Source organism: Lampetra planeri, chromosome 12 (assembly GCF_965212315.1).
Source record: "Lampetra planeri chromosome 12, kcLamPlan1.2.h2, whole genome shotgun sequence".
Taxonomy (NCBI): domain Eukaryota; kingdom Metazoa; phylum Chordata; class Hyperoartia; order Petromyzontiformes; family Petromyzontidae; genus Lampetra; species Lampetra planeri.
This window is the reverse complement of record NC_136118.1, coordinates 218205-240722: the sequence shown is the minus strand read 5'-3', so window position 1 is coordinate 240722 and position 22518 is coordinate 218205. Positions and strand designations below refer to the sequence as shown.

Sequence of the window (22518 nt, the reverse complement as noted above, 5' to 3'; positions counted from 1 at the left end):
GTGGCACGACCCCGCTGCTGGCTGCGATATTCGGCCGGCGTTGTTGGGTATTGACGTCACCCCCCCCTGACGCGTTTTTAAAAATCTGGTTGTATGACGTCATATCTCCGCGTTGTTTTTGGTCTACGTCACGGCTCGTGATTTATTTGCATGACATCACCTGTTCCGAGCCGTGACTGCGCACGAGTTGCGCTCTGGTCGTGGTGCCGACTCGTTCCCGTTAGTAGGTGGATCGCTCGCGGTGGGCAGACACCCCAGGGGTCCCGGTCGCTGTGGCTGCCGAGGCGAACGCTCGGGTACGAGGGACCCCGTCCACGGACGCAGCGGCGGGCGGCTGTGGTGGGGGGGGAGAGTTGTGTCCCCGCGAGTCTCCCGTCCTGCCGCGCCGCGAGCGGTGGTGCCGTGGTGAGCGCGCGTTCGTTTTTACTGCTCATGGCCAACATAAGTAGCGGATATCTCATTGACTCATCGTGGGCCATCCCCGAGCTCGATTTGGTCAACCAGGCGGCTGAGCGTGACGCTGGCCACAGCGCTCCACGGTGCGCCGTCCCGACCTCTCCAACATCACGTGTCTATCACGTCTTTCTCTTATCTATCACGTGTCTCTCTGGTCTATCACGTGTCTATCACGTGTTTCTCTTGTCTATCACGTGTCTCTCTTGTCTATCACGTGTCTATCACGTGTCTCTCTTGTCTATCACGTGTCTCTCTTGTCTATCACGTGTCTCTTATCTATCACGTGTCTATCACGTGTCTCGTCTATCACGTGTCTATTGTCTCTCTCTCTTGTCTATCACGTGTCTATCACGTGTCTCTCTTGTCTATAACGTGTCTCTCTCTTGTCTATCACGTGTCTCTTGTCTATCACGTGTCTCTCTCTCTTGTCTATCACTTGTCTATCACGTGTCTCTCTTGTCTATCACATGTCTATCACTTGTCTAACAGTCTGTCAAAGGAGATCACACGGGGGGTGGGAATCTTTGTCTTTGATAGTGGGGGTGATACACGGCACAGCACGCGGGGGTGCAGCGAGCATCCCCGATCCGAGGCCCGCGGGACTGAGGGGTTCCCCGGGGCCCCCCTCCTTGCTCATGGAGGTCGGCTGCGCCTCCTCCTCCCGAGGGCTCCACGCCGGATTCCCGCGGGGCGAGGTGCCGCGCCCGGACCTGGGCGCCCTCGCCCTGGCCGCGCTGCTGGGAGGCGCCCTGGGATTCGGGGCCGCGCTGCTCGGGCTCCGCCTGCGGCCCCGCGCCCCCGAGGTCCGGGCAGGAGAGGGGGCCCAGGGTCAGGGCCCGCGTCCCAGGGATGAGAGGCCGCAATTAACCCCGCACGTGACCCACACCCAGGTACGAGCGGTCTCCACAAACCTCTCTTAGGTGATTTGTCTCCAGCCGACTCGGGCGCTTGTCTGGCGTTTGTATGTTCTCCCCCTGGTCCAAACCATGTAATTTGTATTATTCACAGCTGTTCGGCTTCACATTGAAGTTAGTTTAAAAAGTCCAGGTGATGTAATTACAATAACAAGCTTCATTCTTCCCAGTTTGATGTACATCTGTATTTTCCCAAATAATGCATATATATTGAATTCACAGGTGCAATAAAGGCTGTGAAAACATGGCAGCTGCTTGGCTTCACCTTATAGTTTGACTCATCTTGGTCATGTGGATGAGAATATCAAGTGAAAGGCAAACTTTAAACCGAACTTAACACGGGATTCCAGTGCGGGGTTGATCCGGAGGCCCCTCTCGCGACACAGACCTGCTTGCTCAATGTGTACTGCCTGGGCATGCCCTCTGACCCACACTCCCCTGACCATGCCCTCTGATCCACACTCCTCTGACCATGCCCTCTGATCCCCACTGTCCCAATCTTGCCCGCTGTTTCACACTGGCCCAGCGATTACCTCTGAGCCACTCCATCTTCCCTGCCCTCACCGCAGGATGCTGTGGCTGCCTTTGCACTGAAGGCACAGGTCGTGTACCCCATCAACCAGAGGTATCAGGTAGGAACCTCACTCAGTTTAACACATAGGAGGCTTTCGCGACCAATATCATCCATAATAGAGGGTTTTTTGGGTTAGATCGCGTAAATATATAAATGTGTCGTTAAAATCCACCACCACCCGACACAGCCAACTATGCCAATTCGTCACTAGTACAGCACACCGGTGTGTTGGAGAGCCAAGCCACAACATTTACAAACTGAGTACGACGTTTTGCCAGTACTTATAACTAGCTTCATCAGGCGACAGCCAGATTTGTGGAGAAGTCTAACTGTTTCGTTTCTTTATAGAGGCGTAGATGTGTTGTGACCACCCTTCTGCGCTCTTGCACAATGTGGGGGGGGGGGGGATTACTGAGGCAACGTACATTATGCATGTGCATTATGCGAGCCCTTTGAACTTATATTTACGAGATGTTCAGAGTTTTTGATGAACAAAGAGGTCCTACCATGTAGGGCTGTATTTGTTTCAGATGTTTGGAAAAACAAAACATCAGAGTCAGATTTGGCACGGTATATAAAATACAGAATTTAATATCTGGTACAAAAGATGTATTACCGAAGCTATCAACAGAAGGTGTGTACCGGATTAACTGCACGTGTAGTAAATGTTATGTTGGGCAAACAGGACGAATGATCAGCACGAGACTAAAAGAACATCAGAGAAATATTAAATTCTTAAAAATGCAACTGTCAGCAGTAGCAGAACATGTGTGCCAACAAGGACACTCAGTTAATGTTGATAATGTTGAATTTTTGTGCAAAACTAGCTACTACTGGCTAAGAATAATTAGAGAAATTGAAAGAAATCAAAATAATTTTAACCATTCAGATAGCTACCATCTTAGTGCTGCGTGGAAGCGAATAATCAAATAATACATTATTTAAATGCATGTGTAGTGAGTCCAACTGAGTCGCAGACGTTAACTTGGGAGCAACACTATTTATTGTACATCAACACGTAACATAACACGGACTCCACTCGGGTCTCGAATGCTCATCTAAGCACGCTACAGCAGAATTAGACACGGTTCGCTATCCCGGTCCGGACCCCAAGCTGGGCCCAACCGCGTGGCTAGAGGCTTCTTCTCCCTGACGTGGATCTTCCAACACCAGCACACGAAGAACCTCGACCTCCTCACAGAGCCCTCATTATATGCTCCCAGGCTGGGGCTGGCTTCGCTCTTAGCCCCGCCCATCTTTCAGGCTTCTCGAGCTCCTTCTCGAAGGTTCCCGAGAGCTCCTTTGGACCACGTGACCGCCCCGTGGCTCCCATCCACCGGTGGCTCCCCTCCAGTATTGTCCGGTCACGTGACGGCAGGTCAACCAGAGTATCATGCCCCAAGGTAACCCTGGCTGGCTGACGCTCGCTCTCGCTCCTTCACCGGGAGCCCGCACCGCACACTGCTCGCGGTGCCTCCACGCTAACCAGCACTCACCCAACCACCGCTAGTGTTTGTACTGCATCCCGTAACCCGGGCTGCCCGTAATGACAACGTTACCGGCCGTGACTTTGCAAGCCCCGGCACCATACAGTGACAAGCACAGTCATTACACATGTGGAGTGACATAAATGGTGTCACTAGGGTATTCGCGCCAGCTACTGTTACAGTAGTGTAACTGTGCGTCTGGAGCCTCTTTAGCACCAGAGTAAGTACTGCATGTCAGCCAGCCCTAGGGGGAAAAGTCCTGGTGATGGCCTGAGAGAGGGCAAGTGAGGACGTGGTGGCCTGAGTGGGGCACGTGATGCTCGGTCGAGATCCTTTCGGGAAAGGTCTCGAAGGGGGCGTGGCCGAAGGTGGAGCGAGGCCACGCCCAGGAGCATCAAGGGGCAGTCCCGGGAGTGTTGTGGGCTCGTCTGTGGAATCAAGCCTGGGTCCCGTGTCTCGTCGTCTCTGGGTCTTCGTCTTGAGTTAGCTCGCTACTCGCATAGTGAGCCACATCACCTACTAGAGAAGCCGAGTTACGTTCAGTGTTACCCGCTAGGGAAGTTGTTAAATAAAGTGTTGCCTCCCAGTCCAGAGTGTGTGCCTCTGTGTTGAACACTACACATGCCTACAAAGGGCAGCGTACTTCAATAGGGATTACCGTTGGTAGGGCTATTTTAATAAACACAATAGACAGGAAGGACCAGTTCAAAGGGCTCGCATAATGCACATGCATAATGTATGTTGCCTCAGTAATCCCCGCCCCCTTCACATTGTGCAAGAGCGCAGAAGGGTGGTCAACACATATACACCTCTATATAAGGAATGAATCAGGTGGACTGATGAAGCTAGTTGTAATTACTGGCGAAACGTACTCAGTTTGTAAATGTTGTGGCTTGGCTCTTCAACACACTGGTGTGCTGTACTACTGACGAATTGGCATGTTCTGTTTACGTGACAATCCATACTAGTTGGCTGTGTCGGGTGGTGGCGGGTTTTAATTTATATATTTACGCGATCTAACCCAACAAAAACCTCTATTATACATCACTGTCACCACCGCTACCACCGTCTCACCTATACACACGCACTGTACATAGCTGATAAAGCACTCCATTGCACGGTCACTTTCTATGGTCACTGTACATAAATGTGCTTCTCGTGACTGTTTTTCTGGTTTGACAGTGAATGAGAGATTTTTCAACGCTTTCCTTGTGCTGTTTCATGTGCCGTCTCTCTCCATCGCTGCTGCCTTGAGAAAATAGCCACTGATCAATGCCAACTGTGGCCCTTTAACCCGCGACATGGGGCAAGGGGTGGGGAGCAGGCGACCCAAGGCCCGGGCTGCAGATGTGGGAGGGTGCACGGAGTGGTCCAGTGAGCAAGAGGAGAAAGAGCTGGAGGCTCTACCTGGTTCTGTCGCATGGGGAAGACATGGTGATGCTGAGAGGGAGCTCCAGAGTGCCACAAGAAGTAGAGACGCGAAGAGAGAGTTGGAGATTGAGCCAGACACGGAGGATGTTGGGGTGGCCAGGAGAGGGGCAGCTGTGGGGGCAGCAAGGAGGAGACAGGGCCTGCCTGGGTGTTTGGCTGAGGTCCTTGTCTTGGAAAGGTGAGGAGGTCTCCCTCCCTTATGTTCATTGTTTGTGCTGTGCTGCCCATAATCTCTTCAAGTGAATTAGAATGTGACTGTGGGCATCCTGAATATGTTCACACCCTACGTGTACTGGTGACACTGTGCCTTGTCCCCTCTTGTCCTGCACCCCACTGCCCTTGCTCCACTCCCTGTGCCCCAATCCACGTGCCTCTCACGTGGTGCCCTTGGTTCCAGTGAGGAGCGGCTGCATGCTGCATTGTCTTCCTTGGTGCAGCGGTCCTGCAGGAGTCTGCAGGCCAACCTTCACCGACAGCGGTGTGTGGTGAGCCGTGCCTCCGCTCATCCCATCGCTACTTGTTCACTCAGCCTCGTGCTTTAACAACGATGTGTGGAATTTACATTAAATATTATTATGACATGTTTAACCAGAACAGCCTCACCAAGGCTCAATACTTTTTTACCTGCTTGGTTTTTACAGTAGGGGGCAACGATTGCTATGCATTTTTTATAATAAACATCGAGTAATTTTTCTGAATTTGGCAAATTTGGACCATAACACCAGCACAAATGATGTCCCAGGATCTTTACAATCCAATATGAAACAGCGCATCATATTTTATGATTAATACACCACCAGTATTAACCAGGGCTGCCAGCTGAAATTGAACTGTGAGCCTTTGTAATAAACGGCAAACTAGAACCCACTGAGCCATGTTACCACCCCAATAAAAGCACTTAATGTACTTCTTTCGCACCTTACGTAGCCAACTGTGCTAATAGGTGTGGGGAAGGACAACAAACTAAACACAAAAAGCATTTCTAAAGAAAATATATTAACAACAGAGCCAGGCTGAGGAATGAGTAACGTGTGCCCGTGCTGCGTGTGATGACAGCTGCTGGAGATGATGCTGAAGGAGCTGTGTGGTAGCAATGGAGAACAGAGGATGAATGGACCACACAATGAGGTAAGAGGCCTCGCTCTACTATAGTCCGTGGACTCCCTGCCATATGGGGCACATGGACAGCAGTCTTGTTGCCTTCTTTCCTCACAGGAGTTGGGCACGCCGGATCAACAAGAAGGCCGGCTGGGAAATGGGGACATGGATGATGGGTTCCCGGAGGAACTTGGAGAATCCCTGAGCCACAGTGCCTCCAGCTCATCCTGGATCAATTGCAAAACCCAGCTTACGGTGAGCATGCTGTAATTCTATCAGATTAATATAAATCCATTGATATGCATCGAACTTTGATTATTTGTCTAGGGTGAATTGCGGTACTTTAAGACAAAGTGATTTCCATATGACATCCACTGTTGATTTTTCCCAAAAAGTGGTACTCATGTTATCGACCTCGGAGGGATGATGATGGGCGGAATCAACCCCCACCAACACAACCAGGAGTTAAACTCACGAGCTTCCGATTGCAAGCGGCTTGCTCGACCGCTGAGCCACTCAGCCGAATATATCAAGATATATAAATATACATTACTTGAATAATGAGCCAAGAATGTCTGTGTGTAACGCGCGTGACGTCACTCCACGTCGACCAGCCCCCCTCATTAATAATCATGAACAGGTGGGGTCCTCCACATACCCCCCCCATCATTAATAATCATGAATGGGTGACGTCACTCCACATGAAGAAAGTGGAGCGGAAACGAAAATGTATTTACGCAAATTGACGTTTCTTGATGGAAAGGAAAGCTCATGAAGAAATCAACGCAGCAACTAATATAACGAGCCAATCAAGGCTGCGTGTGTGTGTGTGTCCCGCGCGTAACGTCACTCCACATGCGCCCCCTCATTATTATTCACGTGTGCCTGCATTTTTTGACTAACGCAGAAGAAGGTCGAGCGACTATGATACATTTTTTACGCAAATTCGCTTTCCGTTTTACTTATCTTTATAGAAAGTGACGGCAATAAATAATTATATGCCGCATCACAGTGCATTTGGTGCCTTTATTTGTTTCTTTGGCACGTCCAACAAAAGGCAAGTCTACTTTACGCTTCCAAATTATGCTACAATAAACATTTCTCTGCTACTTTGCAGACATTGTATCGAATTCCAATTGTTTTCAACCCCAGCGAGCGAAAGCAGAAGATAAGTAAGTATCAGAGCAGTGAATTGCAAGTAATTGAACGCCCGTTAAAGACAGTGCTACTGTGACATTACGTCAGATGTTTTATAACATAATTGCGTGCAAGAACCACTGCCATTAATGCAGTGCTGCGGTCAAATGCTGTGAGGTGTTTTATGACTTCCTTTTGTGCAACATGCACTGCCATTAATATAGTGCTACAGTGAAACGCAGTGAAGTGTTTGATGACATTCTTTTTTTCAATACATCCTGCCATTACATTTAGACAAGATAAAATTATACTCTCATCAATTTATTCGTACTCTAATGCTTCTCTTTGGTCTTCGTTATTTGCTAAGTTACTTCAGACAGTATCAGCACTCTACTTTCTTCACTTTTCGCTATCAAGTGTCCATCGGTGAAGATACATTTGTCAGTTAACAGCTTCAGGTGATTTGAAAAGAGTGCTAAAGTGAAGTTACGGGCTTTTTCAAATTATACAGCCACAGAAATTGTTCGCCTTTGCAACCGAGGCGAAATCGTCTTCATCCCGAGAATCGACCTCGCTTCAAGTGACGTCACGCTTCCTTTCGTACTGAAACGACGACAAATTCCGATAATTCCTGCGTAAGCGATGACGATCAACAAGTCACAGGGTCAGACTTTTGAAAATGTGGGTATTTATCTCAATGAACCCGTATTTTCCCATGCTCTGGCTATATCTAAATATTCTCAGCGGATCAAAGTGTTCATCAAGGATAGCCAACTGCAGGGAAACCTTTTGAACAGTGATAAGAGATTCACACTTAATATCGTATACCGAGAAATCTTCCAAAGTCCTTAATTTAATTTACTAAGTTAAGAAAAATGTCTTTATGTGCTACATTTCCTAATAAAATTAACAATCACCCAATAAAACGTTAATTTACATCTTTAATATTACAGCTTCCGTCCTAGGATGGGCTAACAAGCAATACAATATTTGAATACATTTTCAACTTAACAAATCTAGACCAAATTTAACTATCATAACTGAAGCGTGAATGAGTCTTAGACATTGCAAGTATGCAAGAAATATATAATCTTGATTCAGGAAAGTGACTGGATTATGCAAATAGAGACAATGCAGACATGGCACAAAATGTGTTGATATTGAAAGGGAGTCCACACAATTCGGCCTGGTAAGGGAACTTAATTGTTGCAGCAACACAACTCGCACTCCACACTGGGGGGAAGCTCTCCCCAACCAAGCCCCGTGCTCACATTGCACCCCAGTTTTACTTCTCGTTCCTTCTGGACCTTTCAGAAAGTTCTCTCATTTCCCTTTCCACAGACCCTCATTTCCCACAGACCCTTTCCACAGACCCTCATTTCCCACAGACCCTGTTCACAGACCCTCATTTCCCACAGACCCTGTTCACAGACCCTGTTCGTTGGTCTCTTTCTCTGCCGTCTAACTGGCCCCTCTGCCTTGTTTCTCTTTCCCTCCAAATCTCTCTTCCAAGTCTTCAACCAATCTGCATGTTCCTCCCCCCTGGTCGTGCCCCCAGCGGTCGTTTATTGATGAATTACTGATTGTGTCCTTACACGATCCGTATATCTTAATGGCTTCGGGCAGCCAGACTGCATAAAAAAAAAACACACACGGTCTAATCACAACATTTACACAGGTTTTGTCAAGCGTCTTCATCAATTTTTCATCAAACTCAACTGTGATTGGAATTGAATTAAGACGCCGTCTTCGACATGCGTGGCCATTGCCCCCTCAAGTCACACCGCTACTGCTGGGTGCTCGTCTGTTCATTCCTTGCAAGAGCAGCATACTCATCTGTGTGTACAGGCATTAGCACACACTTCACGTGGTGTGCGTTGTCCACTTGCACGTGTGCTGCCCGTTGTCTTTATGCAAGGGTGCAGATTCCTGCCCCATTGTTTTGGTACAGGGTTGAACATCCCTGTCCCATTGTTATTGTACAGGTGTGCAGATATCAATCCCATTTCCCCTTTTTTCAGGTGTGCAGATACCTCTCCTCTGTGGATGCGTACCTGCTGCAGCTGCAGGATGAAGTGAGGTCAGCGGAGAGAGAGGCAGAGTGGCATCCGGGGACTCTGGGACAAGGGCTTCTCGACAGGATGGACTGGGCCCCAGGGGCCCTAATCCAGGGACTGCTGCTGGGCGAGTGCGAGCTGGCAAAGGAGGCAGCCAAGCGAGCATTTGTGAGCAGCAGCGCACGGCACGGGGGAGGCCGGGCTGGGTCGCCGGGCACCAGCAGCGTTCACAGCAGCTCCCAGCAGGGACTCTAGGGATTCCTAGTGGTCAGAGATTTGTTTCCAATATATTTTTTCCGGACTTTCCTGCGACTCAGTTGCTGCTGAACGCTTGGTTGACTGCTGCTCTGCTGTGCATGCACGAATTGCTGTTTTGTGTTTTGCGCCATTAATCTCGTGTGTAGTTTTGTTCTCTTTTCCTTCCCCTCCGTCTATTCCTCAATTTATTCCTCAATCTATGGCCATTATGTATTCTGTATTTTCTGTGTATTTCTAAATCTCTTTAAGATGCTTTTGCGATTTAATAAATAATTAAATCGTATGAAAACATTTTATCCTTTGGGGGGCACAGTGGTGGTAGTGGAGTAGTTACACTTGTGCCTCAAAGCAAGGACCACCTGGGTTTGATTCCTGACTCGGGTGCCTTTGTATGTCGAATTTGTTTGTATGTCGAGTTTTTATGTCGAGTTTGTATGTAGAGTTTGTATGTAGAGTTTGTATGTAGAGTTTGTATTGTGTGGGATTCCTTCAAGTGTTCTGGTGTTATCCCATGACTAAACACATTCAATGTAACTGGTATTGGCCAAACATCCCAATACAGATCCGTCCTGAAAAATAATCTTTGGACTCAAGGTGGCTTTCCTGGGTCAATAAGTATTGATTATTGTCGTACAAGGCTTTGTAAAACATGACTTGCTGCATACGCAGCTCTTGCGGTGACTCGCGTGAGCCGGGTACGTCCGTATGTGCACGTGCGTGTAGATGCTGGACGAGCGCATGCTGGCCTGGGAGCGTGCCGTGCGTGCCCGCGTTTCCACGCTGGAGTCGAGGCAGCGTGTACTGGAGGCTGCGAGGAGGAGTGCAAGATTGGTCTTGCAAGCGCCGAACCTGAAGGAGGAGCACGGATGCCGCAGGGCCGACGAGGCCGTGCGCGCGTTCCAGTGTGGACTCCTCGGCCTGCAGGACGAGTTTGACCGCCGTACGTTCCCTCCTCGTCCCGCGTCTCCCAAGGCCTGGAGGTAACCGATGCTCCACTCGTTTAACATTCGCCCTTCCTGTCCCTCTCTCCCCCCACACTGTGTGTGACATCTCGAAGGCTGGGAGGAGGAAAGCACTGCGCTCTTGATTCGGCTAGCGGAGTATAGACAGAAGCGCCTGGGAGCTCGGCCAGGTTTGGGGAGAGCACGCGACAGGATTGTGAAGAGGCCGTCCCATGCTTTCCGGGCTCCTCTCCACAGAAGCTCCATCCCAGCACTGGTGCAGGTGAGCAGAGAGGGCTGGGAGGGATGAGTTGTCAGGGATGAGTCGTCAGGGATTTTGAGTGAGGACTTTAACTACTGACTGCAGGTGCTTGGAATGATGCGTCTTTCATTTTACAGCAGTGGAAGGAGGAGATGAGTGAAGAGGTAACAGCGTGTGGCAGCACAGATAAGGAGGTTGATGTTGAGGAGGTGTTCGCCATTTCCCAGCTGCATGAGGTGAGGGTCGATCCCACCACGCAGCCTCCTCGCTCCCACTCCACGTTGCACACTCACCGAGACCACGCCAGGAAGCTTTGGCAGAGGTAGCGTCATGGTCCGGTCTTTGTGTTGCCAGTCCCTGCAGGGCACGCTGCTTCGAGCCCTGGACATGCAGATGGAGGAGATGCTGGGCCCGAGTGGCCTTGGCACTGATGGGGCTCGGGTCTTGCTGTGCCGCTTGCGGGAGGAGCTGCGAGAGACGCACATTGGCACGGAGCAATGGCGCCGAGCCCAGGAGGAGCACGAGGAGCTCCTGGCAGCCAGGAAGGTGCTTCCGGCGTGCGCTTCAGTGACGGTCACCCCCAGTGTGCCAGGTTCCTTACATGACAAAGATGCCCTAAACGGGTAACGATGTGCCTGCGTCCACAGGAGCGCGAGGAGCGCGCCTGTCTGGTGATGCTGGGGCAACAGCGGCTGCAGGAACGTGAGACAAGGATCCTGAGCGGCATTTTGCGGGAGGTCCCTGGCCTGGCTCCAGGGTGAGTGTCGGGCACAGCGCCGCCATGCGGGGTGCGTCTTCTTTGCAGGCTGTCGCAATGAACGGCCCCGCTGTGCATGTCCATCCCACAGGGCCGTGCACCGCGCACAGTTTCAAAGTGAGCTGTGGGTGTCGCTTTGGAGCGGTGCCATGTGGGTCCCCCCGCCGCTTCGCCCGGTCCCCAGACTCTGCTCTGGGCTCTGGCCTTCTATCGTGGGCTCCGAACCGGGGGGCCTGCAAGGACCCCGCATCGACGCGATGCAAAGAAAATGGCGGCGGGACGTGGTTCTGTGCGGGCACACGGTGGAGGTGGCTCGGGCCGCTCGCGAGGATCTGAGGCAGAGAACCCGGACCCTGCTGGAGCAGCTGCTAGTGCGAGGGGACATCACTGCGGGACCCCTCCTTGTTAACTAATAAAGCCCAGATAATATACATTTTCAGTGATGCCGAGGTGCAGTCTTGCTCAGTGGTGCTCTGGGTTCTGTTTTTTTACTCATTGTGCATATTAAAATGTGTCGATTTTGCTTGAATTCACCTTCGCAAGTGATCAGATTTTATTTTACCAGGTAAGAACTTGAGCCGTAATGGGCTCACCTGATCTGGGTGGCCATACAAGTAAAATATAACACAAACAAGATGTATCAAGTTTGATGCTGTGGAATTGACTGCCAGGAGACGAGCCTTGATGGGCATAAGACGCATGCTGTGTTACCCGAGTCCAATAGGACAGTGTCGTGGGATATAGCCTGTTTGTGGAACCAGTGGGAGGTTCTGGTTGTCGCATGTTGTGCATGTCTCGTGGTGCAGTAGAGCTTGCTGACTGATTTCGTTTACAAAGAAAGGCTGTTCCGTTTGCAGTGTTCAATCTGCAGGAGCGACGGGGGCGTCACTCACGAGTAGCGCTGCACGTGATCTACGCTTGACGGCACACATCCCTGGGAACCGTCAATCACGGCACCTACCAGGACAAGGAACCACAGCTATAAAAGACTTTATTGAGGTGCAGTAGTGTGGGGCAGGGAGGGCACGAGTGCTATGGGCCACAGCCTGCAAAGGGGGGGGGGGGGTAGGGCAAGGGGCAGGGTCTAGGTCCGAGGACGCGCAGGGCGCGCAACGCTTTCACGCGGCGCCCCGCGGCAGCACCTGGGCTGGATGGCCGCCCCTCGGGTGACATCGCCAGCTGAGAAGTCAAGAGTGGCGATGAGCGTCGCAGGCACGTGGGGGGACAGTTGCGAGATGGAGTAACGTTTGTTCAGACTGCATGCACTGGCATGTAGCCACATGCTCTTAACAAAAAATATTTATTGTACTTAAACGCAACATCTCCTGCAGCCCTGCGCTACATCTAAGTGGCCAGAGGAATGAGCAGCTTTTGTAAACGAGGGCTGATCCGTGCTGCCCGACCCTATTGGACTGAAAGGGACAGGATCCCCACAGCGAATTTACGTACGCAGCCTTCTTGAGTCTTATCAATTGCCTACCACTGCGACAGCCTCTCCGTAGTGCGCAAAATACTCCATGTTCCAAAGAACCGCAGCCTGCAGTCAGTGTCGCTGTGCACGTAGTTGTGGAGTAGATGGGACCTGTCCCCAGCCCCCTTACCCACACTGCCCACTTTGTTCCGAGTCTCAGACCCTGCCCCCGAGCACCGTGCCCAGCGTGCCGATGCGTCCCGACCCCGGGACCACTTATTTCAGGAACTAAACAGCAAATTCAATTCACGAGTAGGCGGCGTAGCGAACCCTACCAAAGAGAGCGTTGGGGACATTGAAGGTGAGGGGAGGGGTATACTGATGGAGAGAGCACCAAAATTGCCATGTAACGCACATTCACCAAATTCACATACACAACAACATGCACCACGCCACGTACAGGCTACCCTAGCCTTAATCTGCAACTCGTTACACGAACATTACCACACTGGCCGCTTACTTGCGCATGGCAATACAACAGATGTGAGGGTAAAAATCATAATACTATAGTGAGGACATCATCACAGTCACCTACGGCTATGGCGCTCTGGCCGCTGGCACCAGCGCCGCTGTCCTTGGGCCAGAGCAGATCTTGGTATCACTTGAGGTGGCAAAACAATCGATGTACAGATTCATCATATGGCCAATAAAAGTACGTACGTTTATCACATTTCCAATAGTTGCCATAAATGTATTTAATAAACCTTGAAAATTTGCCTTCTCGTGGTACTGACGAGCGAGAGATCTGGTCTGGAGCCGCGGACAAGTGGCAGTGAATTTCCGTGAGATGGCAAAGAGCCAGGCCCAGCCGTGCGTGACGGGAGACCGGCACGCAGACCCCGCCGTGCCTCCGTGCCACCCTGCCCCCGCACACGAGCGCGGCAGCAGCGCTGGTCCTGGGTACGCCGAGTGAAGGACGCCACCGCGTCGCATCCCAGGCGTCAGGACCCTCGGACAGGTGTACAGTTGACGTCTACCTGCCGGGCGGGGGGGTCCCTCTGTGCTGGGTGCTGCAGTAAGGTGGGGTGTTGCAGTACTGCGGGCTAGGGGCGACCGTGGCAGGGGTGTGTGGGTGACGCGCGATGCGAGGTGCTTCATCTGACGGGGGTGTGGCCTGGCTGTGACGGGGACCGGGGGGGGGGATCTGTGCGTGGCAGCCAGGGCTGGGCGGCGGGCGCTGAGGGCACGGGGGAGGGGGCGGGGCGGGGCTTTTCCCGTGCCGTCGGGGGCGACCCCTCGCCCTTAGCCCAGGGATGTGATGTTGGAGCGGCCTCCCGGCGGGGCGACAATCCGGTGTCCCGTACGGCGGGGCAGCTCGTCATCCACCTGGGCTCCTGTGCGGCCGATCACAGCTTCTGTTAGCATCGGCACAGCCATTAGCGGGGGCCACAAAACGACAGAAGTAAACAAATCAGCAGCAGCAGCAGCAGCAAAAACAGCGGTGATGTGTGATATGAAAGCGATGATGGGCAGCATGAATGTGTGCCAAGACAGTTTGTGTAGGCATCGTCACAAGGTTGCCAGGCACTGTTATGATGTTCGTCCACTCATTCCTCTCACCTTACCCATGAGTCCAGCGATCAAGGGAAACAACTATTGAACTATTTTTACTAAACTAATTATTTTACGAGGTAAGGCCCACTGAGCTGTATGTAACCTTTTCAGAAGCGACCTGGCCATAAATGATAGCTCAAATAAGCGGCTTACCATGTGGAAATTTATAGTAAAATATTCTAAACGGCCTGATGGTGAGATACTTTCAGGGCACATCTAAGAGGTCGTGTGCCTGTTGTGCAGCACCTGCAGGATATGGTGGAAGATAGAAAGCGTTTGGCTTTTCTAATGATGTCATCTTGATCGTGACTACCCATGGCGATAGTGGGCTCTCCGGACCCCGTTGCCCCGTGCTGCTGAGTAGCACCCCAGGTGTGTGCAATGCGCTACCTGAGAGGCTGAAGCCGGACTGGTGCAGGTTGCGCAGTTGCGCAGACTGCACAGCCGACTTGGCGGGCGAGGTGCGCGCCGACGGGGTCGGGGTGGCCGTGGTGGAGCGGACTGAGGAGCCGCTCAGCTCGAACACGGGGCCGTCGTACAGGCCCCGCGGCACGCCCCGCATCTCGGCCAGCTGCCGTGCGCACACAAACACAAAGATCCCCCGTGTAGCCTTAACAGACCATTGGGGCAAGTGCAGCTAGCGAGCACCTATGAAGGTCGGCACGGCACACGAGGGGGTGGGTGACCAGCACTACGCACGACCGCATTTCACTCCTCAGTGGCGATGATTTTTATACACCGCACCAGGTACTCATTTGAGGCTGAGTCGACCTAGGGGAGGCCCAGAACTGGTTCAGATAATCGTCACTGGTGTTGGCCGTGTGCTGGAATCGAAATCGAGTCGCTGGGATTGTAGCGGAGCGCGCCAACCGCTACACTCCCGCTTGCCACACGCACGCACATAAACGCATGCGTTCGGGCATCGACCAGTGTCCAGGAGGACACATTAGACTCATGTCTGTAACGAGTCACGTGTACAGAACGGCAGTGCACCTTGTTGCGGGCCTTGATGCGCTTGTAGACTTGCTCGGGGAAGGCCTTGCGTGGAACGAAGCGGCCAGCGCCCTGCGTGGCGCTCAGCTTCCCCTCCTCCAGCACGATGCGACCCTGGCTGATGACCACCAGCGGTGCACCCCGCACCTCCATGCCCTCAAAAATGTTGTACTCCACGGCCTGCGGGGACACGGACACGGACGCGGCCATGGGCACCATGAGGCCCTCGCGAGACTCTCCGGTGCTCACCGCTCACCATCGCTCGGCGCTCGAACTACAGCGTGCCGGGACCCACCGCAGTGTGCGTCTTGGCCGAGATGGTGGTGACTGTGTCTGGCTCCCAGATGACGAGGTCGGCGTCTGAGCCCACGGCAATACGGCCCTTGCGTGGGTAGAGGCTGAAAATCTTGGCGGCGTTGGTGCTTGTCACGGCCACGAACTGGTTCTCGTCCATCTTGCCAGTGGCCTGCGGGCAGGCGAAGAGATTATCATTGTGCACGTGGGGTGTGTGTGTGCGTGGCCTCTACGACCCAAAAGGCTGAGGCATTAGAAGAAGAAGCCTGTGTGTGTACGTGTGTTGTTCTCACCACTGCTTTGTCCCACACGATGCTCATGCGCTCCTCAATGCCGTTGGTTCCTTCTGGGATGAGTGTGAAGTTGTCCTTCCCAAGCGCCTTCTGCGCGGTGGTGAATGTGCAGTGTGCGCTGCCCGTCACCTGGAGGTCCCCACTGTGGGGTAAGCAAGGGGCAGGGGTTGTAGGTCACTAATGGACAAGAGATGCACAGGAAGATGGACATTTTCCTGTGATTATTTTGTGTTGTGTATTTTATATATATATATATGTGTTTAACTTGGACCCACATAAAACATAAAGCTCTGGCAGTTCGATATTTATATTGCAATAAAGATTGACTGCTGATGAGACAACGAAAGTCGAAACTGGTCCAAAGTTTGATTGTGTTGAACCAATGTAGCTCAATGTACGCACTCCCAGAGGGCAGTGTGGCAAATGGGATTTGTAAACTGTATATATTTTTACGTGGAATGGCAGGTGAACAAGGCGAAAGTTATATTTATTTTGTTCATCATATTGAAGCATTCGTTTTCGGAGCAGCTACATTGCAGTCGGAGTGTGTACGCAACGTGTGTGAGAAGGAGCGCGTGCGCGGCAGCACCAGGACAGCAGAGAGTTGAGGTAGTCGGGCGTGGTGGGGTCAGGGCTCAGAGGCGGAGAGGTGACGAAGGCCGCGGCTTTGGCCCAGTTCTTGCTCCAGTAATGAGATCCGTCGGTGCCCAGACTCGCCGTGATGGGTTCCCCATACACCACCGCGCCTGGCGCGATGCACGCAGCACACGGACGCGGCACGCACGCCACGCTGAGCTCACACACCCCGCTCAGCCCACACACCCCGTCATCGCACGCACCCCAAGCCGACTGCACGCACACGCCCCGTTGACACAGCAGCACGCGGGGCCGTGTGCACAGGACTCACCGCGTGCATCACGTGCACACCCAATTCATAACACACGTGCACACCCAATTCATAACACACGTGCACACCCAATTCATAACACACGTGCACACCCAATTCATAACACACGTGCACACCCAATCCATAACACACGTGCACATCCGATTCATAACACACGTGCACGTACACGCGCGCGTACAGCCACCGAAACCCGCCCAGTCGGTGTAGGTACCCAGCCGTGCCTCTGCCTCGTCCCCGTGTCCGTTACCCTGACACCCCTCACCTTTTTTGCGCGCTTGCGAGATGACATCGGCAGCGCTCTTGCTCATGACCTTGGTAATGTAGAGCGGGCAGTTGGTGTGGTTGGCGATGGTGATGGCACGGTTCACGGCCTCGGCCTCCACCTGCAAAGGGGGTGAGCAGAGGATGAGGTCGGTCACCGCGGTCGGGAGGATTGCACCGACGGTTTCGCGGCACCGAGATGGTGGTGGCGGCCAGGGCTCACCTCCTCTGGCCGGCTGAGCACGTGACCTTCGGGACCGGCGATTCCCATTTCCAGGATTCGCTTCTGTTCCTGTAAGAGTCCAACACGGGCAGCCCACGGTGAGGCTGCGGTGAGGCCACGTCGCTGGGTAAAAGTGAGACAGCTGCTGGCTGGACGAACACGGTCCTGGAGGGCACTCACCTCGGCTATTATGTCACCATTCTCGGCGTGAACCAGGGCGATGGCGCCGATGTCACGGAGGTACGTGAACACCTCGTACATCTACATGCGCGCACAAAGACAAAGACCTCCCGTATGACCTACACAGGTTGTTTGGGAAAGTAGCGATGTTTACACATCGCACCAGGTACTCATTTGAGGCTGAGTCGATCTAGGGGAGGCCAAGGACCGGTTCAAATAATCGCCACTGTTGTTGGCCGTGAGCGGGTATCGAACTTGGGTCGCCGGGTTCATAGCGCAGCGTGTTAACCGCTACACGAACGCTCACCCCACATTCAAAGACAAAAATCCCCCATATAGCCTGAACAGACTGTTGGGGAAAGTGCTGTTAGCGAGCACCCCGTGCGGGGATCGACTCAGCCCATCATCACTCCGGGGATATTAAAGTGAGTACCACTTTGTGGGGAAGTCAACAGTTGGTATCCTATGGATAAACTCGCTGGCCATCAACGGAACGTGGACTTTTCACGACTGGCTCAGGGCTGTAAACTGGGTATGAGCACCGCCTAAATTATTTCATTTGGGTGCCACGGTGGGAAGATGTTAACTACCTCGCCTCGTATATAGAAGGTTCGTGGGTTCGATCCCGACCCTGACGCTTGTATATTTAGTGTATCTTCGTAGTCGCGTGGATTTTTCTCTGGGTCCTCCGGTTTTCCCCTCCAAATTTAGAAAATCAACATCACGCGTTTAGAGAATTTGGCTGCTCTCCATTTCCACGTGATAAGCCACTTCGTTGAGCTATCGTTCGTGGCCAGGTTGCTTATGTAAAAAAGAGCTGTATAGCTCAGTGGGCCTTTTCTGGTAAAATTTAGATAGTTTAACGCAGAGCAGCCTCACCTCTGTGTCGCTCATCTGGTACTGGTCCTTGTACGCCATGTAGACGAGGAACGAGTTGATACCTGCAGAGACAGTGGCAGCGCTGACGAGGTTCAGTCCCCCCTCACCGGCGGCACAATAACACAAACCTCCACACACAGCTCCAGTGCAGTGCGAGGAGGCCCCGGTTGTTGCTGGTAATGTGGTCGGGGTGTTGTAGTGGCCATGCTCTTTAGTGTCGTGGCTCGCCAATGGCTGGGCATGGTGGTGGTGTGTCCAGCGAGTGGCCGAGCTTACGCCGACCCCGACCGCACGCACCTCGGTCCTTGACCAGGATCTCCAGCTCTTCGGCGACGCCCTCGTGCCACTGGGGTACGGCCACGTGCAGGGAGTAGTCGCAACAGACCTTGGCGTCTGCCCACTCGCGCCACGCGTCGAGCGCCGCCACGAGCCCCTGGCCCGGCTCTGGGATTGCGTGGTCGACTAGGGGGAGACACAGCGGCGAGTCCTTGCAGCAGTGCGCACTCCACCGCCGCGCTGGCCACTCATCCGCATAATCGGTGCCGACGGAAAATCAACAGCGTCGCCGCCTGTTGCTCAATTCAGTTGCGTCGTTGTGTTTGAATCAATATCAAATTGGCAACTTCGCGAGTCCCCATTACACATATTGGCTCGGTTTTGTCTGTCCTGACGGTGGAAGGGGGGCTTTGTGACCCAGCTAACCCCCCTCACCCCCCCCCTCCCTAAGGCCCACACTCTGATACGGTGGTGCCCATTACTCCACGTTACTTCAGGTTGACGCGGACATTTACATGTCCCCCTGGCCTCATCTACAACGGGAAAACACCGAGCACGCACGACCAGTACACGCGTGTAGCTGAATGTGGTGCTTCCCAACCTGCGGTCCCCGGACCACTGGTAGTCCCGCAAGGCCCTGGGAAGTGGTCCGTGAAATTATTTGTTTTACACAACTCCACATCTCTATTGAATGGCGGTGGTCTGTGAAAATTACGTGATGGTTAACAGTGGTCTGCGGGTCCAGAAAGGTAGGGAACAACTGCTCTTGTGTACATTCACACTTAGGACGTGCACATGGCACCAACACAGTACTTACACACGTGCACTCTAAGATACGTGTAGTATGCAAGTCTCGGTATGGCAAGAACGGGGCATGCAAAGAGCGGAGGTGGGAGCGCAAAGCTGAGAAGAGAATGTGTGACAGGTGGGACTTAGCCCCCGTTCAACAGCAGATGGAGCCTGGCTGCGGCGCTCACTGATCATGGTGGTGCCGCCGGCCAGCGCCGCCTTAGTGCCCTGGTAGAAGTCGTCCACGGTGCTGGAGCCCAGGTAGGGCATCTGGAGGTGCGTATGCACATCTATGCCACCCGGGATAACCATGCGGCCCTGCGCGTCGATGGTCTTCACGCCGCCCGGAACGATCAGGTTGTCCCCGATCTGCCTGCGGAGGGCACGGATACAGGGCGCGGTGTGAGACGCTGGCGGGGTGCCTCCACCGCTCTCACTGCCGAGACCCCCCCCCCCCCCCCCCGCCACCGCCCCATCGCCAAGCGTGCGCGTACTTGATGAGGCCGTCCTCCATGTAGATGTCGCCGTGGAAGGACTGGTCATCGTTGACGATGCGACCTCCTTTGATGAGGAGACGCTCGCTCTGCGAATGACACGAGGCACCAGCTCTGTGATCGGTGGGCATCGGCACGAGGACCGTTACAGGCACCTCACACCTGCTGCAGACACACGGACTCACCTCTCACCTCATCATCTGTAACACTTCTTCATCCGTAACCTCCTCACCCGTGTACTGTGAATTCTATAGCCGTTACCTCTGGATCCTGCGAGCCGCTCCCGAGTCAGTGGCGAGACTTCGTCCCCCGCGCTCTGCATTGTTAACGCGAATCATGGCAGCGCCGTGCCCTAAGGGCCGTGTGACATAACAGGCGCTGACCAGCAATGAAATGCACATGGACGCGTCAAGACACGCGACAGGGTACATCGTGTGTGCGAGTCGCTGTACTATGCGCTGTATTCTATCTATGTTCGATATGCTGTGGTCTGCGTCCTGTGTTCCATGCGCAATGCGTCGTGTGTTGTGGCCTCTGTTGTGAGCGCTGGTGTGTGTGATGTGCGCTGCGTGTCACAGTCTGCGTGTTTGGCACTGTGCTCTGCTCTGTCCTCTGTGTTCCCTGTGATCTGCTCTGAACGCCGGGCTCTGTGTATAACGACGCAAAAGGCCCTCTATCGCCGCCTCGCCATTTATCGCCGCACGCATGTCGCAAGCGTCCCCGGCTCGCAGCGCATCTCAATGCGCTCTGCGTGTTAAAAACGCATCTTATTTTTTGCAGTGCACGCGTCGCCGGGCCTGCTGCTACTGCTCAAGCAGCTGCTGCTGCAGTGGGCGTGGGTCCGCTGGGCCGGGCGTGTGGGCGCCGCCCTGCATTGTGAGCGGCTGGCAGACGGCCGGTGCATTCAGCACCACGGACAGCGCCGCCGCCGCCGTCTCCTCCATCATCGATAACCGGCGGCGAGGGCAGCAGCGGGCAGCACCTAGCGGGCAGCAATCCCGGGTGACCCGGCCACGATAGCGGGGCCTCAAGGAGGGGGGGGCAGCAAGAACAGGATGCATCCCCGCGCCGGGGTTTGGGAGGGCGAGGGGGACCCGCGCTACGGACGCCATTTGCGTGAGAATGAAAGGCGCGGTGGCCGTGGCGCCATCCCGACCCGAAACCGGGCGGGCGACGAAATCGGCTGAACGCGGCGAGAAGTGGCGACTCCGCGAGCGCGCGGCCATTGTTCAGCCCTGGGGCGGCGCGCCTTACCGTGATGCGAGGGATGTTCTTCTTGCCTTGGTAGGACATGGCTGTCACGGATCCCTCGGCGAGGCGGCTGTGCAAGACAATGAAGCGAGAAGCTACGGTATCGATTCACAAAAGGGACGCGAGTCGCGCCTCACGCTGCTCTAACTGGCTGCTGCTGCTCTCTCTTTTCGTCGCTTCCCGTCCGAGTGTCCACCGCTTCGCGCTGCTGCCCGGACTGCAGGACCGTGGAGGCGGAGAGGGAGGAATGGAGGAGGGATGGATGGTGGGAGGGAGTGACGGGATGGAATGAAGAGCGGAGGCGGGGGGGAATGGTGTCGGATGCTCCGTCTCCCCCTCGGCTCGCTCAGGCGGGCGCGGCTGATTGGTGCGCGGCTCATCAGCATTCAGAGCGGCTCGGCGCGAACTCGCACCGAGCCTCCCCTGGCCCGTTTCCCCCTCCCTTATTGTGCGCTCATCTCTCCCTCCCTCCATTTTCCTCTTCCCCCTCCTCCTGCCCCAATCCCCATCGCCCCCCCCCCAACTTCCAGGCCTCCGTCCCCCTGCTCAGATCGGGTATGGGGAGCCCCCAGCGGCGGGGACCGGCAACGCCGAGTTGCTGATGTCGCGAGTCACGAACCTGGGCCGCGTGCGAAGGGTTTGGGTCGTTGCTCCAAGACCTCCCGCACGACTCGTGATGAAGTGTGAGTGTTCGCCCATAGCGGGGCCAGGGGTCAGTCGTGGCTGCACCATGGACTTCGCCGAGGCTACGCATACCCACATTTGCGTACACACAGCCCTCTTGTCAATCCACGACTGGACGAGGGCCTCCCCTGGGTTACTTTAGCCTTACACTGGGTGCCATGTGTATAGCACTGGAGTGACAAAGACGGCCAGGCGTGATGCAGGCCACACAACCCCTCGTGCTTACGAACATAACTTACCCCAAGTCTCGCCATACTTGGGGTTGGTGACTGACTCTGGTATTTGTGTCTTCACAGTGCCGATACACTGCTCCAGATACTCATTTAACGCTGAATATGGATGAGCATTGAACTCAAGTGTCCAGGTTCGTAGTAGTGCGCGAACCACTGCGTCACCGCTCCCCACAACACGCACTCTAAATCATAATCAGCCATGATCAATCCACTGCTGAATGAAGGCCTGCCTAAGTCAGCGCCACTCCTCCGGTCTTGCGATGCAACAATCTACCCATGCACCTTGCACATGAACCTCGCACACGCAAACGCACAGATATACCATGGCCAAGTGTTACAGCAACCACACGGAGCAAAGCGACAC

General features: G+C 53.8%; 2 protein-coding genes across 4 annotated transcripts; one reads left to right on the top strand and one right to left on the bottom strand.

Moving 5' to 3' along the window:
• The first annotated feature begins 60 nt into the window (after window positions 1-60).
• On the top strand, window positions 61-13559 carry EVC (EvC ciliary complex subunit 1). Of its 2 annotated transcripts, XM_078599069.1 has the most exons (14): window positions 61-405; window positions 994-1346; window positions 1940-2002; window positions 4694-5040; window positions 5260-5347; window positions 5919-5990; window positions 6078-6215; window positions 9119-9322; window positions 10136-10352; window positions 10470-10636; window positions 10753-10851; window positions 10970-11161; window positions 11263-11372; window positions 11464-13559. In XM_078599069.1, exons 2-14 carry the CDS (start codon window positions 1092-1094, stop codon window positions 11783-11785), a joined length of 2274 nt encoding a protein of 757 aa, XP_078455195.1. In that variant the 5' UTR covers window positions 61-405; window positions 994-1091; the 3' UTR covers window positions 11786-13559. The 2 variants fall into 2 exon arrangements, with proteins under 2 accessions (XP_078455195.1, XP_078455193.1); XM_078599067.1 differs by having other exon boundaries at window positions 61-1346.
• LOC144721457 (dihydropyrimidinase-related protein 2-like) lies at window positions 12347-21583 on the bottom strand. 2 transcript variants are annotated; one of them, XM_078599070.1, is made up of 14 exons: window positions 21241-21583; window positions 19987-20075; window positions 19681-19865; window positions 18725-18889; window positions 18428-18489; window positions 17549-17629; window positions 17369-17437; window positions 17147-17267; window positions 16567-16723; window positions 15978-16119; window positions 15686-15856; window positions 15391-15570; window positions 14788-14968; window positions 12347-14198 (listed from the first exon to the last, which is right to left on the bottom strand). In XM_078599070.1, the coding sequence occupies exons 1-14, from the start codon at window positions 21277-21279 to the stop codon at window positions 14086-14088; spliced, it is 1755 nt and encodes a 584-aa protein (XP_078455196.1). In that variant the 5' UTR covers window positions 21280-21583; the 3' UTR covers window positions 12347-14085. The 2 variants fall into 2 exon arrangements, with proteins under 2 accessions (XP_078455196.1, XP_078455197.1); XM_078599071.1 differs by having other exon boundaries at window positions 12347-14177.
• Between the last annotated feature and the right edge of the window lie 935 nt (window positions 21584-22518).